The sequence below is a fragment of the Squalius cephalus genome (genome assembly GCF_949319135.1).
Source record: "Squalius cephalus genome assembly, chromosome: 19".
Lineage (NCBI taxonomy): Eukaryota > Metazoa > Chordata > Actinopteri > Cypriniformes > Leuciscidae > Squalius > Squalius cephalus.
The window spans coordinates 21,276,364-21,297,110 of NC_137140.1; the positions used below are offsets into that span (position 1 = coordinate 21,276,364).

Genomic DNA, 20,747 nt, shown 5'->3' on the forward strand with positions numbered 1-20,747 from the left:
TGTCCGTTTTCTAATTGGGTAAAGGGACAATTCACCCATTTACTTACCACAGCTGTTCTGTAGACACAAAAAAAGATATTTTGAATTATTATTTTTTCATACAAGAAAAGCCAATGAGGTCCAACGTTGTTGAAACCTCATCGACTTTCATTGTATGGGCAAAATATCTTCTTTTGTTTTGCATAAGAAAGAAACTCAGCTTTGGAATGACATGAGGGTGAATAAATGATGAAATAATTTCTATTTTTGCGTGATCTATCCATTTAAATGTCTGTTTTATTCATCTGACACATTGTAAAATGTCAGGTAGAGTTCACTAACTGATGAATAGACTTTATCAGTCACAAGATAAGATTTTTTCCTGCTGTTAAACCTGGCACAGCATCGCGTCGTGCAGTTACTGTAGTAAATTGCTATGGGAGTTGCTTTGCAATCACAATCACTGTGTGAACGTAAACAGGAGAAACTGTTGGGTACAGATGGCAAAACTGTACTAAAACTGACTTTGTCAGAGAGGCACCTAAAAATTTTTTTTAAAAAAGCATTGTACACAATACAGGAAAGAAAGGCTCTGATATCACTCAGCATGAACAGTGACATTAGCATCCGGCCAGCTAACCACGGTACGCAACACTTCAGATTGCCATGCCACAACAGACCAACTTCACAAGAGTTCCTGTTGTTACAGTTCCCAAATCATTATAGCTTGCAGTATTTACTCTAACAATCATAAAGGTAAAATAGCTGTGTAAACGTACTAATGCAGTATGTGATGAAATCACATTTCAGGGAACATCCCTTTAGCTATATTGATGCAGCCAGTCAAATGAGTCTCAAACCATCTGCAAATAATGAGAACTGAAGCCCAGTTGATGAACAAATGACCTCTAATCATCCATCACAATGTTAATCTGCAATTGTATTAAGCAAATAAACAAGAATGCAAAAGGTACAGTCAGCAAATCAAGTATGAAGTAATCAACTCTGCAGTAAGGCTGATTGCAAATGACTTAACATTAATGTGAGAGGGCAAATAATACAGTTTCTATCATTGTAATAATAGTAAGTATTATTGCAAATACTGATCATGTCAACATTAAGCAAGCATCTGTCACGAAATGTGTAACGAATATGACTTACAAACAAAAGCAAACTGATAAGAACAAATATGGGATTCAAGGTCAACTGATTTGCTAGATAAGGTGTTGCTCCACGTATGCAGGATTACTGTTAACACAATTGTTCTGACTGTAATCCATAACATCGAAGAGAGGCAGCAATAAAACAAAAATCACAGAGAGCATGACTGAGACACCATTACAACAAATTGCTACTAAACATGACAAATTATGAAATGCTGTATGAGACTATAAAGGCAAGCAATGTCATTTTCAAAGTAACCTTTTCAGAATCTTGCTCAGTGAGTACCAGGAATACATCTGTGAGGTTAGTCACAGACCATACATCATTCCAATTTAACATTTTGTTACAAAAAAAAAAAGACAATTATGAATTATTAGAAATGATGTCATGCAAAATGCATATCAAAGTCCATACTTTTGTTTGCAAAATGCAGTATGTAGTTTATCAAATTAGAAATCTGGTCTTTTAAACCATTATCTGTATTGTGGCAGATGGGTTTGCTTAAATTGTTAATCAATATGCAATAAAAAAGCAAATTTTCTGTTTCAGTGTAGCCACTGCATTTTGCCTTTGTGAAACAGCATAATGATAACATGGTAAAAGAGAACATGGTTGGCCATAAACAATGATAAGCACTTAAACATCGTATTCACATTTTTTGTTGATGCTTCACAGAAATATTCTGTATTTTAGTAAACTGCATTAACATTTAAGTTATCCTGACTCACTGTACATAAGAGTCCAACAAGACAGATTATGATCCAAAGGTCAACTGCAGTTTCTCTCTTGGCGAAAAAAGGATCCAATCCAATATTCCCTGTACCGGTGCTCCCCATCCAGAGCTCTTAGAGGTTTTTAATTCCCATGCATCCAGCTAACTCATTTTATTACTCAATATTAAGTGCATGTTATAAAAGAGTGAAAGGTTTTAGGGCTCTGGTTACACACTAGATATATCACTGCAACAACATCTGTTTAAAACATGTTAATCATACTGTATTTAAAATTCAACTAGTTTTGTTTTAAATCTAAAAACATGTTTTAAGGTTTGAAATAAAGGGCTGTCAGAAGTTTTCTCAGGACAGGGTGACAATGTCCAACTATGGGATTGAAGCCAGTCTTTTTGCACTTGGGCTAAAAATAGCCTTTTACTCTTTCTTCAGAAACAGAGTACCTTTCTTCTCTTTCCCCAGTGCTAAACATTGGGACATGCTGACTCAGGCCTCCAAAACAGTTAAGAAGACATGATGAACCAGATTATTTTGACCCATCAGATTCATTGCATCAACGCAGCATTTCTGCCAAAGTGACAAAGCTAACATGTGGCTCCACATCAACACTGTCCGTTTCAACAAAGTAGAACGGAGGTCCAAACATCTCCAGAGACCCTCATCTGCTGAATTCTGCTGGTGGTTCTACAAATATGTTTGTATCTAACAAATGTCATAGAAAAAAACATCACTAAAAGTGACCGCAAAGCAGCAGAGCATCCGAAGAAGCCCTAAATTTCTCCCTTTTTTTATTTCCACAGAGTAAGTCATGAAGCGCCCTGTGTGTCAACACATCCTCTTGTGTTGAAGATCAAAACCTCATCAGTACTTATTAATTCCGAAGAGACGGACCCCGTGGAACTGAGGAAGTTTGGGGACAAGCACGGTGAGCAGGGAAATGGTGTTGATGATGAAGTGGACCCTGTCATACTTTGTATAGAAACTGGTCAGGAAATACCTGTAGAGGGGAAGGACAAGGACAAGATCAAGTCAGACGTCAGACAGCAACATGAGATGCACAGATGCAGAGGTTATAGAAGTTGCTCAAGCAAGCAAGCACAGCACTGCATCTAATGGGAAGACAGGATGTGGTTTCTTCATGCTTTAACAATGTTACAAAAAGAAGATTTAAAATCAAAATCAAAACAGACATATTTACCTTATCAATGAATAGTAGTATTCTAAACAATAGTGCACGTTACCCTAAAGATAAAAATAGTTTGTCTATAATATAAGTAAGGGATAATGTAGAGCGAGGCGGTTGTTAGAGCGAATATAACCCCGACAGGCTGATCAGGACCTGAGTTCAGAGATCAGAGTTTATTGATTTAAAAACGATTGTATTGCTTCCGCTAAAGTCGGAAAATAGTCCGTTCCGTCTCTACGGTTAGAATCCTGCGTCCATAGCAACGCTCTGTTTTTCATGGCAACGGTGTGTTATACTTGGCAGCGGTCTGTTATCAAGAAATAACAGACCGCATTCTACATTAGAATTCAACCAAGCCATGTACTAATATAATATAATATAATATAATATAATATAATATAATATAATATAATATAATATAATATAATATAATATAATATAATTGATAGAGTTGTCAAAATGCATTAAAACAAGTCAAATAGCTTTAATTAGTATTAATCTTTATTCAATTTATAATTTATGCAGTGAAGACTGCACAGTGTTTGATTTGACCTGTTAGACACTGTTTTCAAGGTTACTTGGGTCAAAAACAATGAAAACAATAACTTTTTTTGTGCATTTTAGCAGGGCAGGTAAAAACCAGTAGATAAAAACCGTAGCTTTTAGACAAGGCTAAATGTGACATTTATTACAATGGGTTAATGTGAAGGTTTTTTAAGTTTACGTAGATTTAAAATTGTTATATATTTGTAAAGCCTATTAATGTTCAATTTGATAGCTTTCAATGATGCTGTTATATTGAAGGGCTATAATTAATAGCTAAAATTGAGGGGAAAAAATAATTTAATAGAGACATCAGTATCAGTACTGGTATCAGTGATACTGGCCTTCATTCATAGAGCTTAGTAAAAAGATGCCATTACACAAATATTTATTTTTATGTTGTTTCTAGATTATTTTGGAGATTCAATGTGAAAGTATTACAAAATAAATATATATTAAAAACTTTAATGTTGGGTGTGATTAATCGCATTTTAATTACAGAAAAATTTGTGATTAATAAACATTTATTGATTAACAGCACTAAATTAATAATATAATATAATAAAAATAATAACTGAAATAAGCTGAAGTAACTAAAACTAAACTTAAAATAAATTGAGGCTAAATAGAAATATTTAAAAAGCTACTATTAATTTGAAAAGCCAATTAAAAATATCAATAAATACTCTAAAAATATATATATATAAAATACTAAAATAACACTGCTACTATGTAACATCCACTTTTCTCCATTCAATTCCCACGGGGTATAATCGACCCTGCTGAAAACAAGATCTTAAAGCTAGTTTGCTGATCTTAGCTGCTCTCTCAGACTGGTGAAGCTGGACTGTTGACTGCTTTTAGAGGAGTTTTAAGTACTTTTCTGCTGGTCAGACAGGAAGACTAACCTAAACAGCTAAGCCAGGCTAGCAACCACCTTATCCCTCACTGTAGCCGACAGATACACCCTTGCAACAGGAGAGAAGAAAACAGTAGAGCAAATGACCTGACTGACTGACTAAATATTTCTAAATCCGGCTCTCCTTGCCAGCAGACACCACAGGAAGTCAGCATCGCTGCCTCTTGCTCATGGCAATGCAGTGCAAGCTGTGAAAGCCTTCACAGTGCGTGTGCAGAACAAATTGGCGTGACGAACAGAATGAAGCTCCTAACAGCACTGAGTGAAAGCAAACACTCTTACAGTATAATAGGGGTGATGGTGAGAAACTTTCGAGAGGCGGTGAACTGGACCCCGTAGTCCATCTGTTCCCAGTGGGTCAGTAGCCGGGCCTTGCCTTGGTCCGGAGTCTCAAACGGCGTTCCTTTAACCGTGTGTAGGAAGATATACATGCACTACAACAGAAAGACAGTCACAGAACATCATGACCTTTGGTACAATTCTTCAAAGCTCTATTAGCAGATGTTGTGCAACTCTTAGGACAACAGCAAGAGCTGATCTGTTTTGGGAGCAGGATGACTAAGAAAGGCGATACAGGATGGCTCTGTAAGTCCGCCATTGGCTGAAATTACAGAACCTGGAGTCAGCAACTTAACGGGCCAAAATTCAGCAAGAAAAAAAAAAGTTGGCATTTCAGAGATCCTGCAGCTGGGGACTGTCACAAAACTAATGATTATTTCAAACCTCTGCTTCTTAAGAAAGCATCTGTGCTACATTTACACTATGGAACTAATGTAATGGTTCTCAATTGCTGGTTTGTGACCCAAAATAGTTTGCAGGTCAGTTATGGGTCACAGAGAGCAGGAGATTACAATACTACTAACTATAGAAGTGTAGCTAACGCCGGTTCGCACCAAGAATGATAAGAATAAAGATAACTATAGCAATAACTAAATTGGTGCCCACATCAACACATGATAAGGTTCTATTTATGATTTAGTTAGGTCATCTGCCACTTTAAATGCTTGAGCTCTTTAAAGTTGGATTGATTCTAAGTGGCTGTCAATGATTATTCAGGAAATCATTAGGTTATTGTTATAGCTGTGGTGTGGATTTCCCTATTCTCATAGAATTGGAGCTATTATTAAACTTTATAGTTGTGGCGAACAGTATAAACAGGCATTTAGGATAGCACAACAGAATGTGAAATCAGTTTGTAAATAGGAGGGGGAAATGCTTTCCATATCTTTTATTGGAAATACACAGAACAAATTCAAATGTCATTTTGACACTTGTCAATGTCGGCATCTGTAATTTGACAGGTTGCTTCCTTAAGACAACGTAGACTATATTAAATACTAAATAAAAGTATATAAAACAATATATAAAATAGGTTCACTATTTTAGTGAGGATGAACACAGTTTGAGCACAATTTGTTCGTGCAATTAATTGTGTGCCAAAAGCATGAATCTATGAAAATGTTCTCTTCAGTCAATATGTCATGTGAATAATTTTGCATATTGTTGAGCCTATGAAGTTGCCTATGAAGTCATGCATGGAAAGGGTATATTAAAGACATTTCAGTATTATGTTGTCAATTTTGGTAGTGTTGGATCACCACTTGACTTAGCAAATCAATCACTGACCTAAAATCGTATTGCGGTGCTCTACGTAACACCAGCAGATGAACTTTCTAACATGAGACTGTGCACATGTCATTCTTACCATGTTGTGGATGAGGTTGGTGAGGGTCCAGACCACAGGCACGCTGACGAAGGGTATGCTGAGCAATATGATGTGTAGGAGGCCGATGCCAAGCACATATGAAAGCCATATACCCCTGCTGTTCATCACTCGCGTGTTTGGATTCACCTCACTGTGCGCCGTGCCCACATTCATCCTCGCGCAGAAGAGGGACACTCACAACTATTGCGCACTTACTGTCACAGACAAGAAGGAAATGTAAATGCACATGTGTGTTTAGAATTACATTTGGTTCACTGACATTTAGATGCATAAACTACAAGAAGTCACAAAACAAAATGTAAAAATCACCATCAATATGCAGAGTGTGGAAAAGCAACTTCTGATACTGTTCAATATTGTTGTTATTTAAAATAAAAGTAGGAAGCACTGTTCACTTACAGTAGAATATTGCGCAAGAGTCTTCACGAATCACGAACTTCACAATAAGTCCTTACGAAAATAATAACAGCGCTATTTTCCTCGTTTCGTAAACGTTATGAGGATATCTTCCTTTCTGGAGCCTTTGTGCAATGTAGCCTTGCTGTTTCGCGCACACGAAACTTGACACGTCTGTTTATTTCATTATGTTTGCTTTGAAGCACTTTGTTCCTGTGCAAACAGATGGTGACAACACAGCAAGACTTCATCGTTTCACGTCATAATTTTACTGAATTTACCTTTAGTAAGATGGAAATGTATTCATCGTTATAGCCGCCGATTGGATTGGTGTGCGTCACGTGGAGGATGTTGCCCAATCAGCATTGGATGCGTTGATAATTTGCTGAAAAGGCGCACGCCCCCTAACGTCATAGAAAGTGCCAGTGAGGAGAGATTAGGCGATTATGCAAAAATACAGAGATTTATGGGTATAGTAGTTTATTTAAACGAAATATTATACATAATGTAGTAGTCACAAATGGCTGTTTTGTAATAACAAGTTCAAATGTGACAGGATTTAGCAATGGATAGGCTACATTGTATCCCGTTATGAAAGTTTCAATGCGTTCATTGTTTTAAAGGGGCAGATCACCATAAAGTGAAAAACTGTGCAATCATTTACTCTCCCTCGTGTTGTTGTCAAAACTGTATGACTTATTTTTATTCTTGTGGAACAAAAAAACAGTCACTAATTACTTTTAATGTTTTTAAATTCAGTGAGAGAGAAAGGAGACAAATGCTGTGTCAGTCCCTAATTCTTCCTAACTTTTCTTTCTGTGTTCAGCAGAAGAAAGAATAACAAATTGGATTGGATTAACATAAAGATGATTAAATGGTGACAGGATTTTCATTTTGCTGAACTATATGGCAAGCCATTTTAGCTTTTAATGTTCCCAGCATTACTCGTCGTAATTGCATTTTTACTATTTCAATTAGAGAATAATAATAAATGAAGGACTGCAAATGTTAGGATATATGCTCTCCTGTCAACAGACCCTTAGAAAATGCACAAAATTAATGACATTCATAGTCATAGTCATAGTCATACAGAATCATCAGTGTTGGGCATTTTACTTAAAAAAATTGATTAGTTATAGTCACTAGGTACTTCTCACAAATAGTAACTGAGTTTGTAACTGAGTTACATCATTATACAAGTAACTAATTACCAGGGAAAGTAACTATTGTGTTACTTAAAAATAAATAAATAAATAAATAAATACTGTATGTCAAATAACTTGGATGCCCCCAATATTAAATATATTAAATGAATGAAATGGACACTAAATAGAATAAATTATTATTATAAAACATTGTACACTAATCTACACTATTTTAATATTGCTGTGGGACAATGTGAGAGACGTTCCCTGCAGGTTATTTTTAGATTTTATTTTTATTTCCATGTAAACTAATTAAACATGATATCATGATGATACCAATAGGATACAGAGATTATTCTAATGCTGTGTAATTTATTTATAAACAAACTATATAATGCTCGGACACACGCACTGTCGCTCGCGGACATACTCGGGGGCCCTATCATACACCCGGCGCAATGCAGCGCCAGGCGTGACGCAAGTGTTTTTTTGCTAGTTTCAGCCCGACGCAGTTAGCATTTTCACGTCCTGCGCTACGTTGTTTAAATAGCAAATGCATGGTCTGAAAATGAGGTGTGTTCAGGCGCATTGTTGTCGCGTTGCTATATTAAGGCAACTGAAATAGACTGCGCCATTTATCAACTGAAACCTGGTTTAAAGTCAATGGTGCAGTATTTTTTTGTTATTTAAAGAGCTTGTTAGTAATGCACGCCTATAGGCGAGTCCACAACGCACGTACACTCTGCTTATTACACACACAGGGACGCGCAGCAGCACACAAACTAGACAAATATTAAAAATAAAAGGATTACAATGTAAAATATTAATACTGTGTACATAAAGATATGGTGGAATTCGGCTTGTCCCGTAGATGGTCTGCTTGCTCGCTCTAAACCTTGTGCACGAGCAGATCTGTTTCCTCTCTGGAGATGCGTTCAGTCTTTCCGGTTGCAAATTCCGCCCTTGTAAATAGCGAATCCGCCATGGCGCGAGCGCAACTCGCTTTTAAAGGTAATGGGAAATTACACTCTGATTGTTTTTTTGCTCATTATACCCAAAACACACCCATTACTCATTAAGAGAATATAGGGACAACCCTTTTACACCATGCGTCGCACGCGCTGACCATTTTCTCTAGCAAAAGTGGATTCCGACACGCCCTAAGTGCACTTTTACTGAAGCTAGCTAGCTTGTTAGCTTGAGAATACTTAGCCTCAAAGCTGTAGATATAACTCGAAACATCCAAATTAACGCCCTTCTCCTTCTTATTATTAAGACTGTGTGACAGATGTCAACCCCATAATTCGATTGACAGTCATAATCTGAGGAAGATCTTGCAAGCAGCGAGTGTAAAAACCATGCTGACGGCGCTGAATGAAACGGTAGGCCCTGAAACGGCTCTGAGCCTAAGAGCTGAGACTAAATCCAGAAGTGACCATGCATAGAGTCCATTGCTAGTAAAAAATGCAATTGCAGAGCTCTACAATTGAATTAGAGACCTCTCTAATCATAATTGTTACTAGCAAGAACTGAATTGAAGAGCTCTCTAATTTAATTATTACCAGTAAAAATGCCATTACGATGAGTAACACTGTCTGGAACATTAAAAGCTAAAACAGCTTGCCATAAAACTATCCCTTAATTACATCATCCTGTGTTCTTGAACTATTTCAGATTAAAACAAACATATGTGAGAAAAGTTATGGGATATCTAAAACGTCTCATGTTTTACATTCAGAGATAAGCTTGTTATGTCTTTTTTCACTGTGTACTAAAACATTTAATATCATGGGTGTTTCCTAATCTTCTAGCACATGATTTATGTATTTAAACTAATAGATTTGTTCTTCTGAACTCTTTCCTTTTTGTTATATTAAGTTGACATTGAAAATGCCTCTGAAATCTGCTTTTATAGTTTTTTTGTTTGTTTATTTATTTATTCATTCACTTATTTATATATTTATTTAGCTCTATTTAAAATGTCCTTCATGTAAAGAGTCTGCCCCTTGTCCAGGAAAATCATACTATTAAATTTCACCCCCCAAAAAAACATGAATGATCAATAATTACCCAAACAAAGAGTGAAATTCTCTCTCTCTCTCTCTCTCTCTCTCTCTCTCTCTCTATATATATATATATATATATATATATATATATATATATATATATAGTGAGCGTATAAAAAGTTCACAAGGTAAAAAGTGTCCATGGTTAAGGACTGGTTTATGGTCAAGCTAGTGCACTACTTTAAAGACAATGTTTTCCTAAAGCTTTACCATACCTCAACCCAATATCAGTCACCTAAAACAAGAGAGAGATGAAATGTTTTCACTTTGAAAAACAGAGGATGTTCTACAGTCAAACTAAAACCTACTTTATTGACTTAAATTGCTATATTGGAAGAATTACTTCCAGGTATAGTCATGTAGTCAGCTCATTATTGCTATAGTCCTGCACATCTCAGTATGTCCTTTCCATCCTACACATTGCATAATGTGAAGCTAATGCTCCAAAACAAACGCTATTAGGCCACTAATAGGTTTTAAGGCTACTAATAGGCTTCTAAGCTAGATTATTTAGTCTCTGGGCTAAAGATGTTCCTTTACTGTGAAATGTAGCTCTACACAAACTCTGTCATTTTGCCCTGTAGGAAATGAAACGTGAGCCATGTGTCTGAATGACGTGGGAGCGTCTTCACTGATGATTAAACCGCAACAAACGCAAACAACTTCAAAGCGCTGTGGTCTTCCCGCTCTTGCTCTTAACTCTTGCAATGCTCTTGGCGGGGAGCTACTACATTTTAAAAGCTGTTAAATTATATCTTGGAGCACAGAACAAGCTACTCTGATATTCTTTAACAATGCAACCCTTAGGCCCGAAGATTTATGTTTCCCAACGTGATGTGATTCCTTCAGCTGTTGGAAGCAGGCTACTTTCAAGACAAGATTACGTTTAGTCTCCTAGAATTGCAGCAGCATTGTGTCTTTCTGTCCCCTGAGGGCCAAAACTTGTGACATTAATTAACCTTTAAATGATGACTTTATGCAGAGTAAATCACTGGCTGCAGATGAGATCAAATTGCCATTATAACAGAGACTAAACTGTGGTCTTATTAAATTACTAATTTTTTTACTTATTCTTTTAACAGATGTTACATTGAGGTTTTTGATGAGTCTATGACCATGAAAATCATAAAATGTTATAGAGGCATGAAGTTCTTTCATTTTAAGAGCTTCCATAATTACAACTGTTCGTCTTACAGAGGACAACAGCTAATGGAATTCATACTAGATTATACAAGATGAAAGTTTTGCTGACGGTTCATGCATGTTCTTACAAACGTACGCATATTTGCCCCAGAGGTTTTTAACTAGAATTTGGAACATTCTCCAGCAGCATGCCTCAAATATTTCAAGCCAATCCCAACCGATTCCAGCTTTAAAAATACATGTTAGCATACGGATTCCACTTTTCCATAAATAAATAACAAGATTTGATGGGTTTAAGGAGCACAGCAGTCTCAAATTATTGTAATGTAATTCTGACACCACCAATGCTAAATAAACCTCTAATGCTAATAAAATCATACAAGTTGGTTAATTTGTCTCCAGTCTGAACATAAGAATTTGAACAGTTAAAGATAAAAGTGTGACAGTACCGAGAGTAACCAGAAGATGTCAGTAACACATTGTTGATGGTTTTGAAATGCTTGAAAAAATATCGTATACTCGCAATTTATACTCTTTTTATTTTTATTTTTGTATTTTTTACCGAAATTTACAGAGTCATGTGACCAGAACCTTGCCTCTGTCACATTTAGTTAGCTCAATGACAATTAATATTCAGAAAATACTGTCAATCTAACTATAATGACACTAGGCCTATCGGAGAAACAAAAACTGAATTGAGCTGAATAATGGCACTGTCTTCTGTAGAGCTGCTTTATTGCTGTAATTGAAGTAGTTTTATAATTGATGAACCATGCAAGGTTTTTTTTTTTTTACTGTGAAGCTATTTTGAAATAATCTGTATTATAAAGAAATGAAGCCTAAAGACGTCTTCGCACTATACTTTTCTCAGTTACTAACAAATATATGAACCTTGTATATTTTGTATTAATTTAAGTGTTAAACCTTTTTTTTGAGTTGGTCTGTTGAAAAAAAGATTAATCTGTAGTTAATAACTGTCATCATGGACTTTAACTTTGAAATTCTGTCACAATTTACTCACCCTAATGTCGTTTGAAACGCGTTTCCTCTATAAACTAACAAGAGGAGATGAAAACCTTCTGACTTTCTCTCAAAACTATTGTATGGCTTCAGAAGAAGGAATATAGCACACAAATCATATGGACTTTTTGGTGCTTTTATTGTGCTTTTTGGTATATGAGGGTGAGTAAATGATGACGAAATCTTAATAACTGTTAAAAAATAGAGTGTTAAAGGGATAGTTCACCCAAAAATGAAAATTCTGTCTATTTACTCACTCTGATGTCGTTCCAAACCTATAAGACTTTTGTTCATCTTCAAAACACACATAGGCCTACATTTTTAATGTAATGTAATTTTTGTCCCTCTTTTGAAAGTCCATTCCACCAAAACCTTGATGCTTCAAAAAGTCCTTTAAGACATGAAAGTAATCCATATGAATTGAGCAGTTTAGCAGTCTTCTGAAGAGACACAATTGTTATACGATGAATAGATTTAATTCACACACACAAAAAATGATCAGCGCACATACACATACTGACTATGGTAAACACGGAAGTCAGCTCTACTTGCTTGACATGTGAGAACAAACCTTAGAATTTTCATTTTCAACCCTTGAAAATGAAACCGTGTTAAGAATCTTTCCATTCTGCGTTTCATTTGAATCCTGTGAAAACTTGACATTACTTTTTAGACTGACACAGACAAACCTTCTATCCCCAAATGTCAAATTTAACACATACAGTATGTGACATTATTTCCACAACCCTTTAAAAAAAATCCATTCATTCAAAACTCCAATATCTTAGTCTGGGGCCTGGGGTTAGGACTGTTGCACTCTTAAAATAAATATGGTCTATGCTTCTCATGTCTGATTTGATATTTGCTTTAGAATGTGTGCCAGACAACGTTCTTTGCAAGGATAACAGTACCCGTTATTATTTCGTATGCAATATGCCCTGGTAATGTATTCATTTTCGAGCTTCAGTAACTCCAAGTCAAAAATAATTTCAAGCCTGAGATAGGAGGAAGAGAGGGCTTGTGACCCAAGCCGGTCTAATGATAGCCACACTGGAAAAAGCTAAAGTACTGACACTCCATTATTGTCCTATAGAGGAAGCTGAGGATTAGAACACCAAAGAATTTCAATAAAAGAGGTGTCTGTTGTGGGGCCGAGGCTCCTGGGGGGCTGCGGAGCTTTAGGCATTGTCCTGGAGGGTGATTGAGAGCGAGAGGAGGGGAGCGGAGAAGCATTGTGCAGGGACGGAGCCTTTCTAAAGGTGGTTATTAGGAGAGAAATGGCGTGGGGGTGGCTGTTGACTCTTCATCTTGTGTGAACAAAGTATCTGGCATATAGCTCTCTCTCGCGCGGCTTTCGCTTTACGACGGCCATGAATACTCTCTGCGGGCTCGCCCAGACCTGCACGAAGCCTTTTGTCCGGCTTAAGTGCGGTTTAATTAAGCGAGCTCTGTGTCCTGAGAGAAGAGAGGCGCTCTAAAGCGCTCGGGTCCTGCAGAGATGCTGGGGATGATGTGTAGTATCAGGGCTATTGAAGGAGAAAGTGTTTGCTGCTCTAATGAAAAAGGTTTGTTTGTGGGGGGGGGGGGGGGGGGGGGGGGATGAGCGGAGAGGGGTGGAGGAGTGTCTGGGCTTTGTCCCCAGCTTACAAAGTAGGGACAAAAGCAGTGATATTATACAAATGCACTCATTTCCAGGACATGATGCAGGGACGGGGGCCCGGAGACGGGTCGGACTGCTCCATCTCAGCCCCGTTGGCACCTTACAAAATGATTTTTTCCCCCTACCACAAAGATACGCATTCTAGTTAAATCCCGAGAGCAGGGGCTTCTGGGTACCGCAAATTTGGGGGTTGCGGGCTTAAGCGGATTTTCTCTGCAACTGTAAGAACAAGCTAATTCCTCAGACCTCCTTTATCTCTAACATGGTAATAACAAACAATGAAATTCTGAAGAGAAAGGGGCAAAGGAAGAGGAGGGAGGAGAGACGCAGACACAAAAGAAGGAGAGATGGAGGGAATGAAAGAGAGGAGAGACGTGTGTGAGGAGAGGGTGGGCTTGGGCGTGTTAAGAAACTTTCTCGCTCTAGTGTTATGTGTGAACACTCCGCTAATCCAGGTTTTATTGCTTGCCTGTGTCCGGCCACACTGTCCGGATTGAGTGTGTGTGTGTGTGTGTGTGCGAGGGATAGTGGGGGTCTGCACATGTCCCTCTTTGAGGAAAGCCTGAGAAAGAGCCGGACCTGGTTACGGCCGTTTTCGGGTCGCCTTAGAAACCTGCACCACAGGGATCCTCTGTGTATGTCTCTGCATTCCCTGCGAATGCAGCAAGCAAACACATACGGATTAATGCTAATGTTAAAGGTGCTGTCACATTAGCAAATTTTCGGTGATATTTCGTGGGCAAAAAAAGGTCTGTTGTCTACTGTGGTGATGTATGAAGCAGAACTCACAGCGAACTCACTTTCAAACCGAGCATCTTTCTGCTGGTCAACGCAGCGATTCCATGTGACCAACTTGAACCAGTTGCAAAATTTGTGCAGGGAGATATTTCGCTCTTAAGTGAAATTCCCAAATTGTATAGATTCCTACTGAAATGTCTGGATTCCACCTGTGAAAATTCGCAGTGAATGTGACCGCACCTTAATGGTGTAACGTACATGTTGCTCCTGTTTTAACTCACTGGCTTATGTCATTTGCAATAGCTTTAATCTTCTGTCCACTCACAGGAAGCCAAAAGGGTGTCTTTCCCAGATTATAAGGGCTACTTTGTGGGTGTGTAGGGTGATGTATTATCCTGGCCCTAATAAAAAGCAGGAGTGTCCACAAACATGACTTAATGAGGGAGGATGAGAGACTCCTGACCCAGAGGTCAAAGCTCCGGGCGAGTCTCTTTATTCCCATTGATCTGCTAGTGCATTTCATTTCCATGCTCTAGGGCCCACTTCAGTAAATTCATTAAGTGCGATTGATACGAGAATCAAGACTTCCTCTGAAACACAATGGCCATGCTTGGAGGGAACGGCCTTGTTTGTGCTGAAGCTATGTCAAGCATCTCTGGCTTTTGTCCTGGTTTTGCACCATCGCGGTGCACTCTGGGGTTTGAGTCCTTGAGATTCCTAGTCGTAAGTTCATTTCCAGCCAGTCCGTTGTGTCGTGGCCTTACGGCCTTGACCTGAGAAACGTGGTTTCAGTGTTGTTGAGATGCCGACCGCAGACCGTTCCTCGCCTCCGCTCGTAAATTACGATCCTGGCAAGCAGGTCCACGTCTGTCACTCTTCAAGAATGCAGAATTAAACCGCTGATCTAGGCACAATACAGCTGATGGAAAGCAGATCTTTATTCCCGATGTCAGGAACACAGAACATGCTAAACGCCTATGGAACCTGCAATCTAACCAACAGGTTCATATCTGATCAGATCAAGGATGCATCAGGTTAGAAACACTGAAAAATAGTTTGTGAGGAACATTTAAGGTATCAGAATAACCTGTCATGCCTCGAAACATAGTTGCAGTGCAGCTCTGACCCTTTTGATGTGGGAGAATGAAGGCAAAGAACAGAGGCAATGGAAATATGACCTCCAGACCTCGGTCAGAGCTGTCAGTGTCTCTCTTCGGCTCCTGCGCACAGTCCATGTCCCTGCTGTGAGTGAGACAGATAGATGATAAGCAGAGAGACAGGCTTCAGTCCTTGATCGCCGGATTGGAGGAGAGAGTTTTATCTGACAACATCCAAGCAAGAGAATACTGGGCAATAACACAAGTTAGACATTCCTGGAAAAGAGGTGGGCACTTATGTGAAAAACGTTTTTATTTTGAATTGGAATTTGAAGTGAATTGGCCAGAACCTACAGGAAATTGAACTGGAATTCGATTTGGAATGAAAGGATGAGGAATTTGCTGAATTGTAAATCAAAGAAGTTAAACATGGTCTTCTTCCACCAAAAGTTAATCAATGAATGAATCAATGAATGAATCAATGATGAATGAATCTATCTATCTATCTGTCTGTCTGTCTATCTATCTATCTATCTATCTATCTATCTGTCTGTCTGTCTGTCTGTCTGTCTGTCTGTCTGTCTGTCTGTCTGTCTGTCTGTCTGTCTGTCTGTCTGTCTGTCTGTCTCTGTCTAGCACTGTAAGGCTTATAAACCTTCAAACCTCAAAGCTTTTTTTTTACTTTTTTCAAAACTTCCAAGGAATCAATTTTCAAGCCAACAATCAAGTTTTATTTTATTTTGTAGTTTATTCCAATTTCTTTGATTTTAAATCAAATTATTCTTTAATTATTCTTCCTTAAATTCAAATTCTGGTATTCAAATTGTGTCACTCTATTCAAACTGTTGTTATTTTTTAGGTCTGACACCAAAAAAAAGATGAAAGAAGAAAAATACTCAATGCATTTTAGTTCAACAAGGCTGTTTTAAATGGAAAACCGCAAATGCTTACTGACACAAAACTCATTTATATGATTTTTCCCCCCAGGTCTCCAGTATTTATACCTGAAACTATTGTCAGTTCACCTCTGTCCTGGCATTTTAGGTCAATCTGAGACAGAGGCTATATTAGAATGCATTGTCATCTTTTAGTGCTGTGTCTCTTTCTCAGCGTCGTCTGCCCTCAGCCCATTCCGAATGACAATAGTGTTTATGTAAAATGTGCTGCCTTTGGGCCACTGGGGCACAGAACACTGCATGCCTGGCCCTGCCACACCACCTTTTACGGCTTTTTATTGTGTTCCTTTTGTGTCCCATCATCACAAGGGGAGGACGCGGCCATCAAAATTCTCCAAGACAAAATTCTTCTCTACGTGTGTGAATGTATGTGCTCACACACACATTCGGAACAATTAGTTCGGGGTACGGGCGTGCTTAAATACAGAGACGATGTTCCCTGAAGCAGTCACCGGGCGAGCGGCAGGCCCGAGTCTGGCACAGCTAGGTTTCCTTGATGTTAATACAGACAATATAGATCTTAATAAGACAAATCTACCTCTCCGAAACTCAGTCCTGACACCCTTTCATTCTTATTCCCTCCCTGTCTCCTTTCTCTCTCTCTTTCTCCCTCTGTTTCTTTCTTTCTTTGCTACATTACCAGGGGGTGGTGCATGATTGACAGATGGGCAGGAATAATAATTTTTTTTTTTTTGCATAACCTAAGGCCATGCTCTGTGATTGGCTTGCCAGCTGACATCTCCAAACCTCTCTTGTCGTTTTTTTCCCCTCTCTCTCTCTGTCTCTCTCGCTCTCTCTCTCTCACTCTCTCTCTAATATTGGCCCTGATGATCCTAAGGGGGAAAAAAGTGGGGAGAGAAAAAGATATGTACCTTAGGGAAGAACCTCAGTGAGAGGGAGGGAATCAGAGGACGAGTAGGAGCGTGTGTACGAGTGTGTGAAAGAGACACTTACTCTCCTAACTACTACTGGGAGACACACACTTTCCTCACCCAACTCAAAGAAGCAGCAAACCCTGGAGAATTTTTTTTTGAAACCCCAAAATTTCTAATTAATCTCTCAAGCATCCATCTTTTCCTTAAGACTTGCCTGCTGGGACTTTTCCGCCCCTCTCTAGGAATTCTATGTACTGATCAATAGACAATTTCCATCCACACAAGACATACCTCATGGATTTGTACCTGGTTGGATATCTCATGTGCATGTGGTTGTCCAGCTCTCGGGTGCTTGGAGGCTATCCCATCTGGTGGTGAGTAGCAACGATCCCCACTTTCTGCATCACTTTCTCCAGTAGCACTGAGGGAGAATGCTGGTCAGTGATCATTTTTCAGAGGGCAGTAAATACAGAACACTTTCAGTTGACTGCGTGGAAAAAAGCTTCTCGGCTCAGTCCAAAGAATCTTAACCTCAGCCACTGGAGGGACGGAAATGCTAGCCTGTCTTTTTCCTCACTGCCGTGTTTCGCTCGGCTCCATTTGCGTTGAATGTTGAAAATAGGCTGTTTTTGAAGCTCGGAGTGTTGTGAAATAGATGCAGCGTGTTTGTCAGAGATAAGGTTAGGTTAAGGTGTCAGCCAGCAGGCTTCTGGATGGGGATATTGTTGTCTTCGCTAATAGCCTCAGCACTCCAGCCGTGTTAGGAGTGTTAATTGGGGAATTAGTGTGGATGTCCCTTGGCTTGGGTCTCAATAAATTCATTGGGGTTTAACCCTAAGTATCATTACACTATAAACATGAAGCGGCTTTGAACATTTATTTTTCTCTAAAATCAATTTGCCGTGTATTATAATCATATTTGCGATTTTGGTGTTACAAACCTGTTCAAATAAACTTTCCATTAAAAACCTTATTTTCCAGTGTAATCCATAAAACGTATAGCAAAATGAAGCATACTGAAATAAAAGATATACGGTTGCTTTTCAGTTTATTCATTTGAAATCAAATTGCATTAAAAATTTGGATTAAAGTGAAATCCTTTCATTTACCTATTATAACCAAAATTCTTCATTCATTTTTCTTGATATGTTGAGTTCAGTCGATTCAGAACAAATTAAATAATTAACTTTAACCCTGCAGAATGTTATAAAAGATATATAAAATATTCATATTCATATATTTTCAAAATGTATGTATTTCCATTTGTTCAAATGATATTATTCCAACTTGACATTATGCTAGTACTGTTAAAGTACTTATGTTCAGTAGATTTCGCTACATTCAGCAGGGATCATATTTACCTCCGAATGGTGCTGATATGTCATAGTTCCACTAATTACCCCATCCTCAAAATGCCACTGACCTCACAGGGTTCTCTTGTAACATGAGTCTTTTTGCAAAAATATTTGTGTAGGCGTACGACAAAAGCCCCCCTGGCTTATGATACAATACTTGTCAGAACTAATGTGCTTTAGTAGTCCCAGTTAGCATGTGGTCCCCGCTGCACTCTCGTTCCAAACCACCAGCATCTTCTGGTTTCGTTTATGGAGCGAGGGTTGCCAAACATGCAGTCGCACTCACATGCTTACACACACAAAGGCCACAAGGCTGAAGCATTATTATTTGCGTGGCTTTACTCATATACTGGTATTTAGAGCCACCAGACGAAACTGACAAAGAGCAAAGGAGTCTCGAGTCAGTGACCCGCAGCTGTTTCTTCTAACCGGCGGTGTAATATTCACCCACTGACAATGCATAACCTCTTTGATTTAGGTAAAATTAAAGTGGAGGGGAGAGAAAGTGAGAGCGTGAGAAAGAAAGTGATGCATGGCTGCAGGTAAATGGGTAGATGTGTCATCTTTTCTTGTCTTCTACCTGAAGGAGTCTGAATGGCATCAGCGAACCTGTGGTCCTAAAAAAAAGCACAGAAATGGATTAACAGAAAATATATATGTAGCAGGTGAAATATCAATACCAAGAGATTAAATAAACTAAAATGTGCGCATACTTTCAAAACAAGTGATTTAATATGCCCATTTAACCAATGTTTTGTGATAAAATAAAGTGTCTATTCATGTCTACGTTCAAAATCTGTGTTTTGGTCACATGTGATTTTATATGATGCAGCCATACATTTGTATAACAGTTATTCCCTGACAAATTTAGTTTTACTTAGTTTCATTTAAAAATAATAATTAATATGATAGTATAGCAATGTACAGTAAATAAACCTGATTTAAATTAAAAAAAATCAAATATTTTAAAGACTATAATAAAAAAATAAATATGATAGTGTGTTTTCGTTTGTTTTAAAGGAGTCAATCAAACGTATTTGTGTCTCATAGTGAGAATTTATTCCATCCTGGTAGATCCTCTCCTTTTAATCCCTTCACATTTGAATGGACTTTAAATCTATGATGAACAGTGTTGCAATAATCAGGCCAGTTTCTAGCCTAATCTGTTTCAGCAGCTTACCAGGCCGCTAATATCTGACTTTATCCTCTCAAGATGAACTAATTAAGCTCAGTCTTAAGCAGGGAGAGCTATTGAAAGCGATCAGCCTGTCTAGCTTTGTTCAATTTCACATGCATTACAGATGATGAGCAAGCTGAGACACAATCAGCAGTCACTCCAAATACCAGACAGAAAGGAACAAGGTATTTGTGGCTTCTTCCCACAACAGCACCGCAAAAAGCCACCATCCGTTCAGATCCAGCTGGCTGTTTGCACCACCGTTCATCTGTTATCAATCAAAACTTCAGCTTGGTTACAGAAGAGACCTGACCTCAGATGATCAAGTCACGGTTTGACCTGGAAACACTTTTCAGTAGCTCTTATTATCTGAAGTACCTGTCAAAACAGCGGAAGTGAACTGTGCAAAACCATAATATTAGAGATGTTAGTCATTTAAAAATGTCTTCAAATTAATAACATTAATTAATGAAATTATAAATCAATATTTCCTTAGAAATCAGTATAATTTAGCATGGCATTCTGTGCACAATCTAACTTTTTACTATAAAAAATAGATCTACTTATAAAGTTGCAAAATAGCTGAGCAAAACTACATATAATATGGTTTTAAGCTGCTCTTTTTGTTATTGCGACAAAGCCTATATGCGGATTTTAGGACATAGGCTTTCGTTCTTAGTTCTCAAAAAGAAAGAGCCCTTTCAGTCGGAAACATACACAAACACTTGACATAAAACTCTAATTCTGAATTAATTAAAATTCGGAAAACTATTTTTTTTGAGAGAATAGGCATGAAGGAGACAGCATCGGGAGGCCAGTAAGCATTCTGACCTGCTCCGGTCTCCTGCTGGCTTCAATGGGACTTGACTCA

The 20,747-nt window shown here is 38.2% G+C and overlaps 2 protein-coding genes across 4 annotated transcripts in view; one reads left to right on the forward strand and one right to left on the reverse strand.

Annotated features, from left to right (window-relative positions):
• Positions 1-898: 898 nt before the first annotated feature.
• ormdl3 (ORMDL sphingolipid biosynthesis regulator 3) lies at positions 899-17,875 on the reverse strand. 3 transcript variants are annotated; one of them, XM_079850519.1, is made up of 4 exons: positions 17,636-17,875; positions 6,228-6,442; positions 4,805-4,956; positions 899-2,871 (listed from the first exon to the last, which is right to left on the reverse strand). In XM_079850519.1, exons 2-4 carry the CDS (start codon positions 6,399-6,401, stop codon positions 2,736-2,738), a joined length of 462 nt encoding a protein of 153 aa, XP_079706645.1. In that variant the 5' UTR covers positions 6,402-6,442; positions 17,636-17,875; the 3' UTR covers positions 899-2,735. The 3 variants fall into 3 exon arrangements, with proteins under 3 accessions (XP_079706645.1, XP_079706646.1, XP_079706644.1); XM_079850520.1 differs by lacking the exon at positions 17,636-17,875 and adding an exon at positions 6,926-6,943; XM_079850518.1 differs by lacking the exon at positions 17,636-17,875 and adding an exon at positions 6,648-6,929.
• Positions 17,358-20,747, forward strand: part of wnt3 (wingless-type MMTV integration site family, member 3) — a 30,204-nt gene continuing 26,814 nt past the window's right edge. Inside the window, exon 1 of the mRNA XM_079850514.1 lies at positions 17,358-17,718. Coding sequence (XP_079706640.1) covers positions 17,639-17,718 — 80 coding nt within the window. The 5' untranslated portion in view covers positions 17,358-17,638. The remainder of the gene's footprint in view (positions 17,719-20,747) is intronic.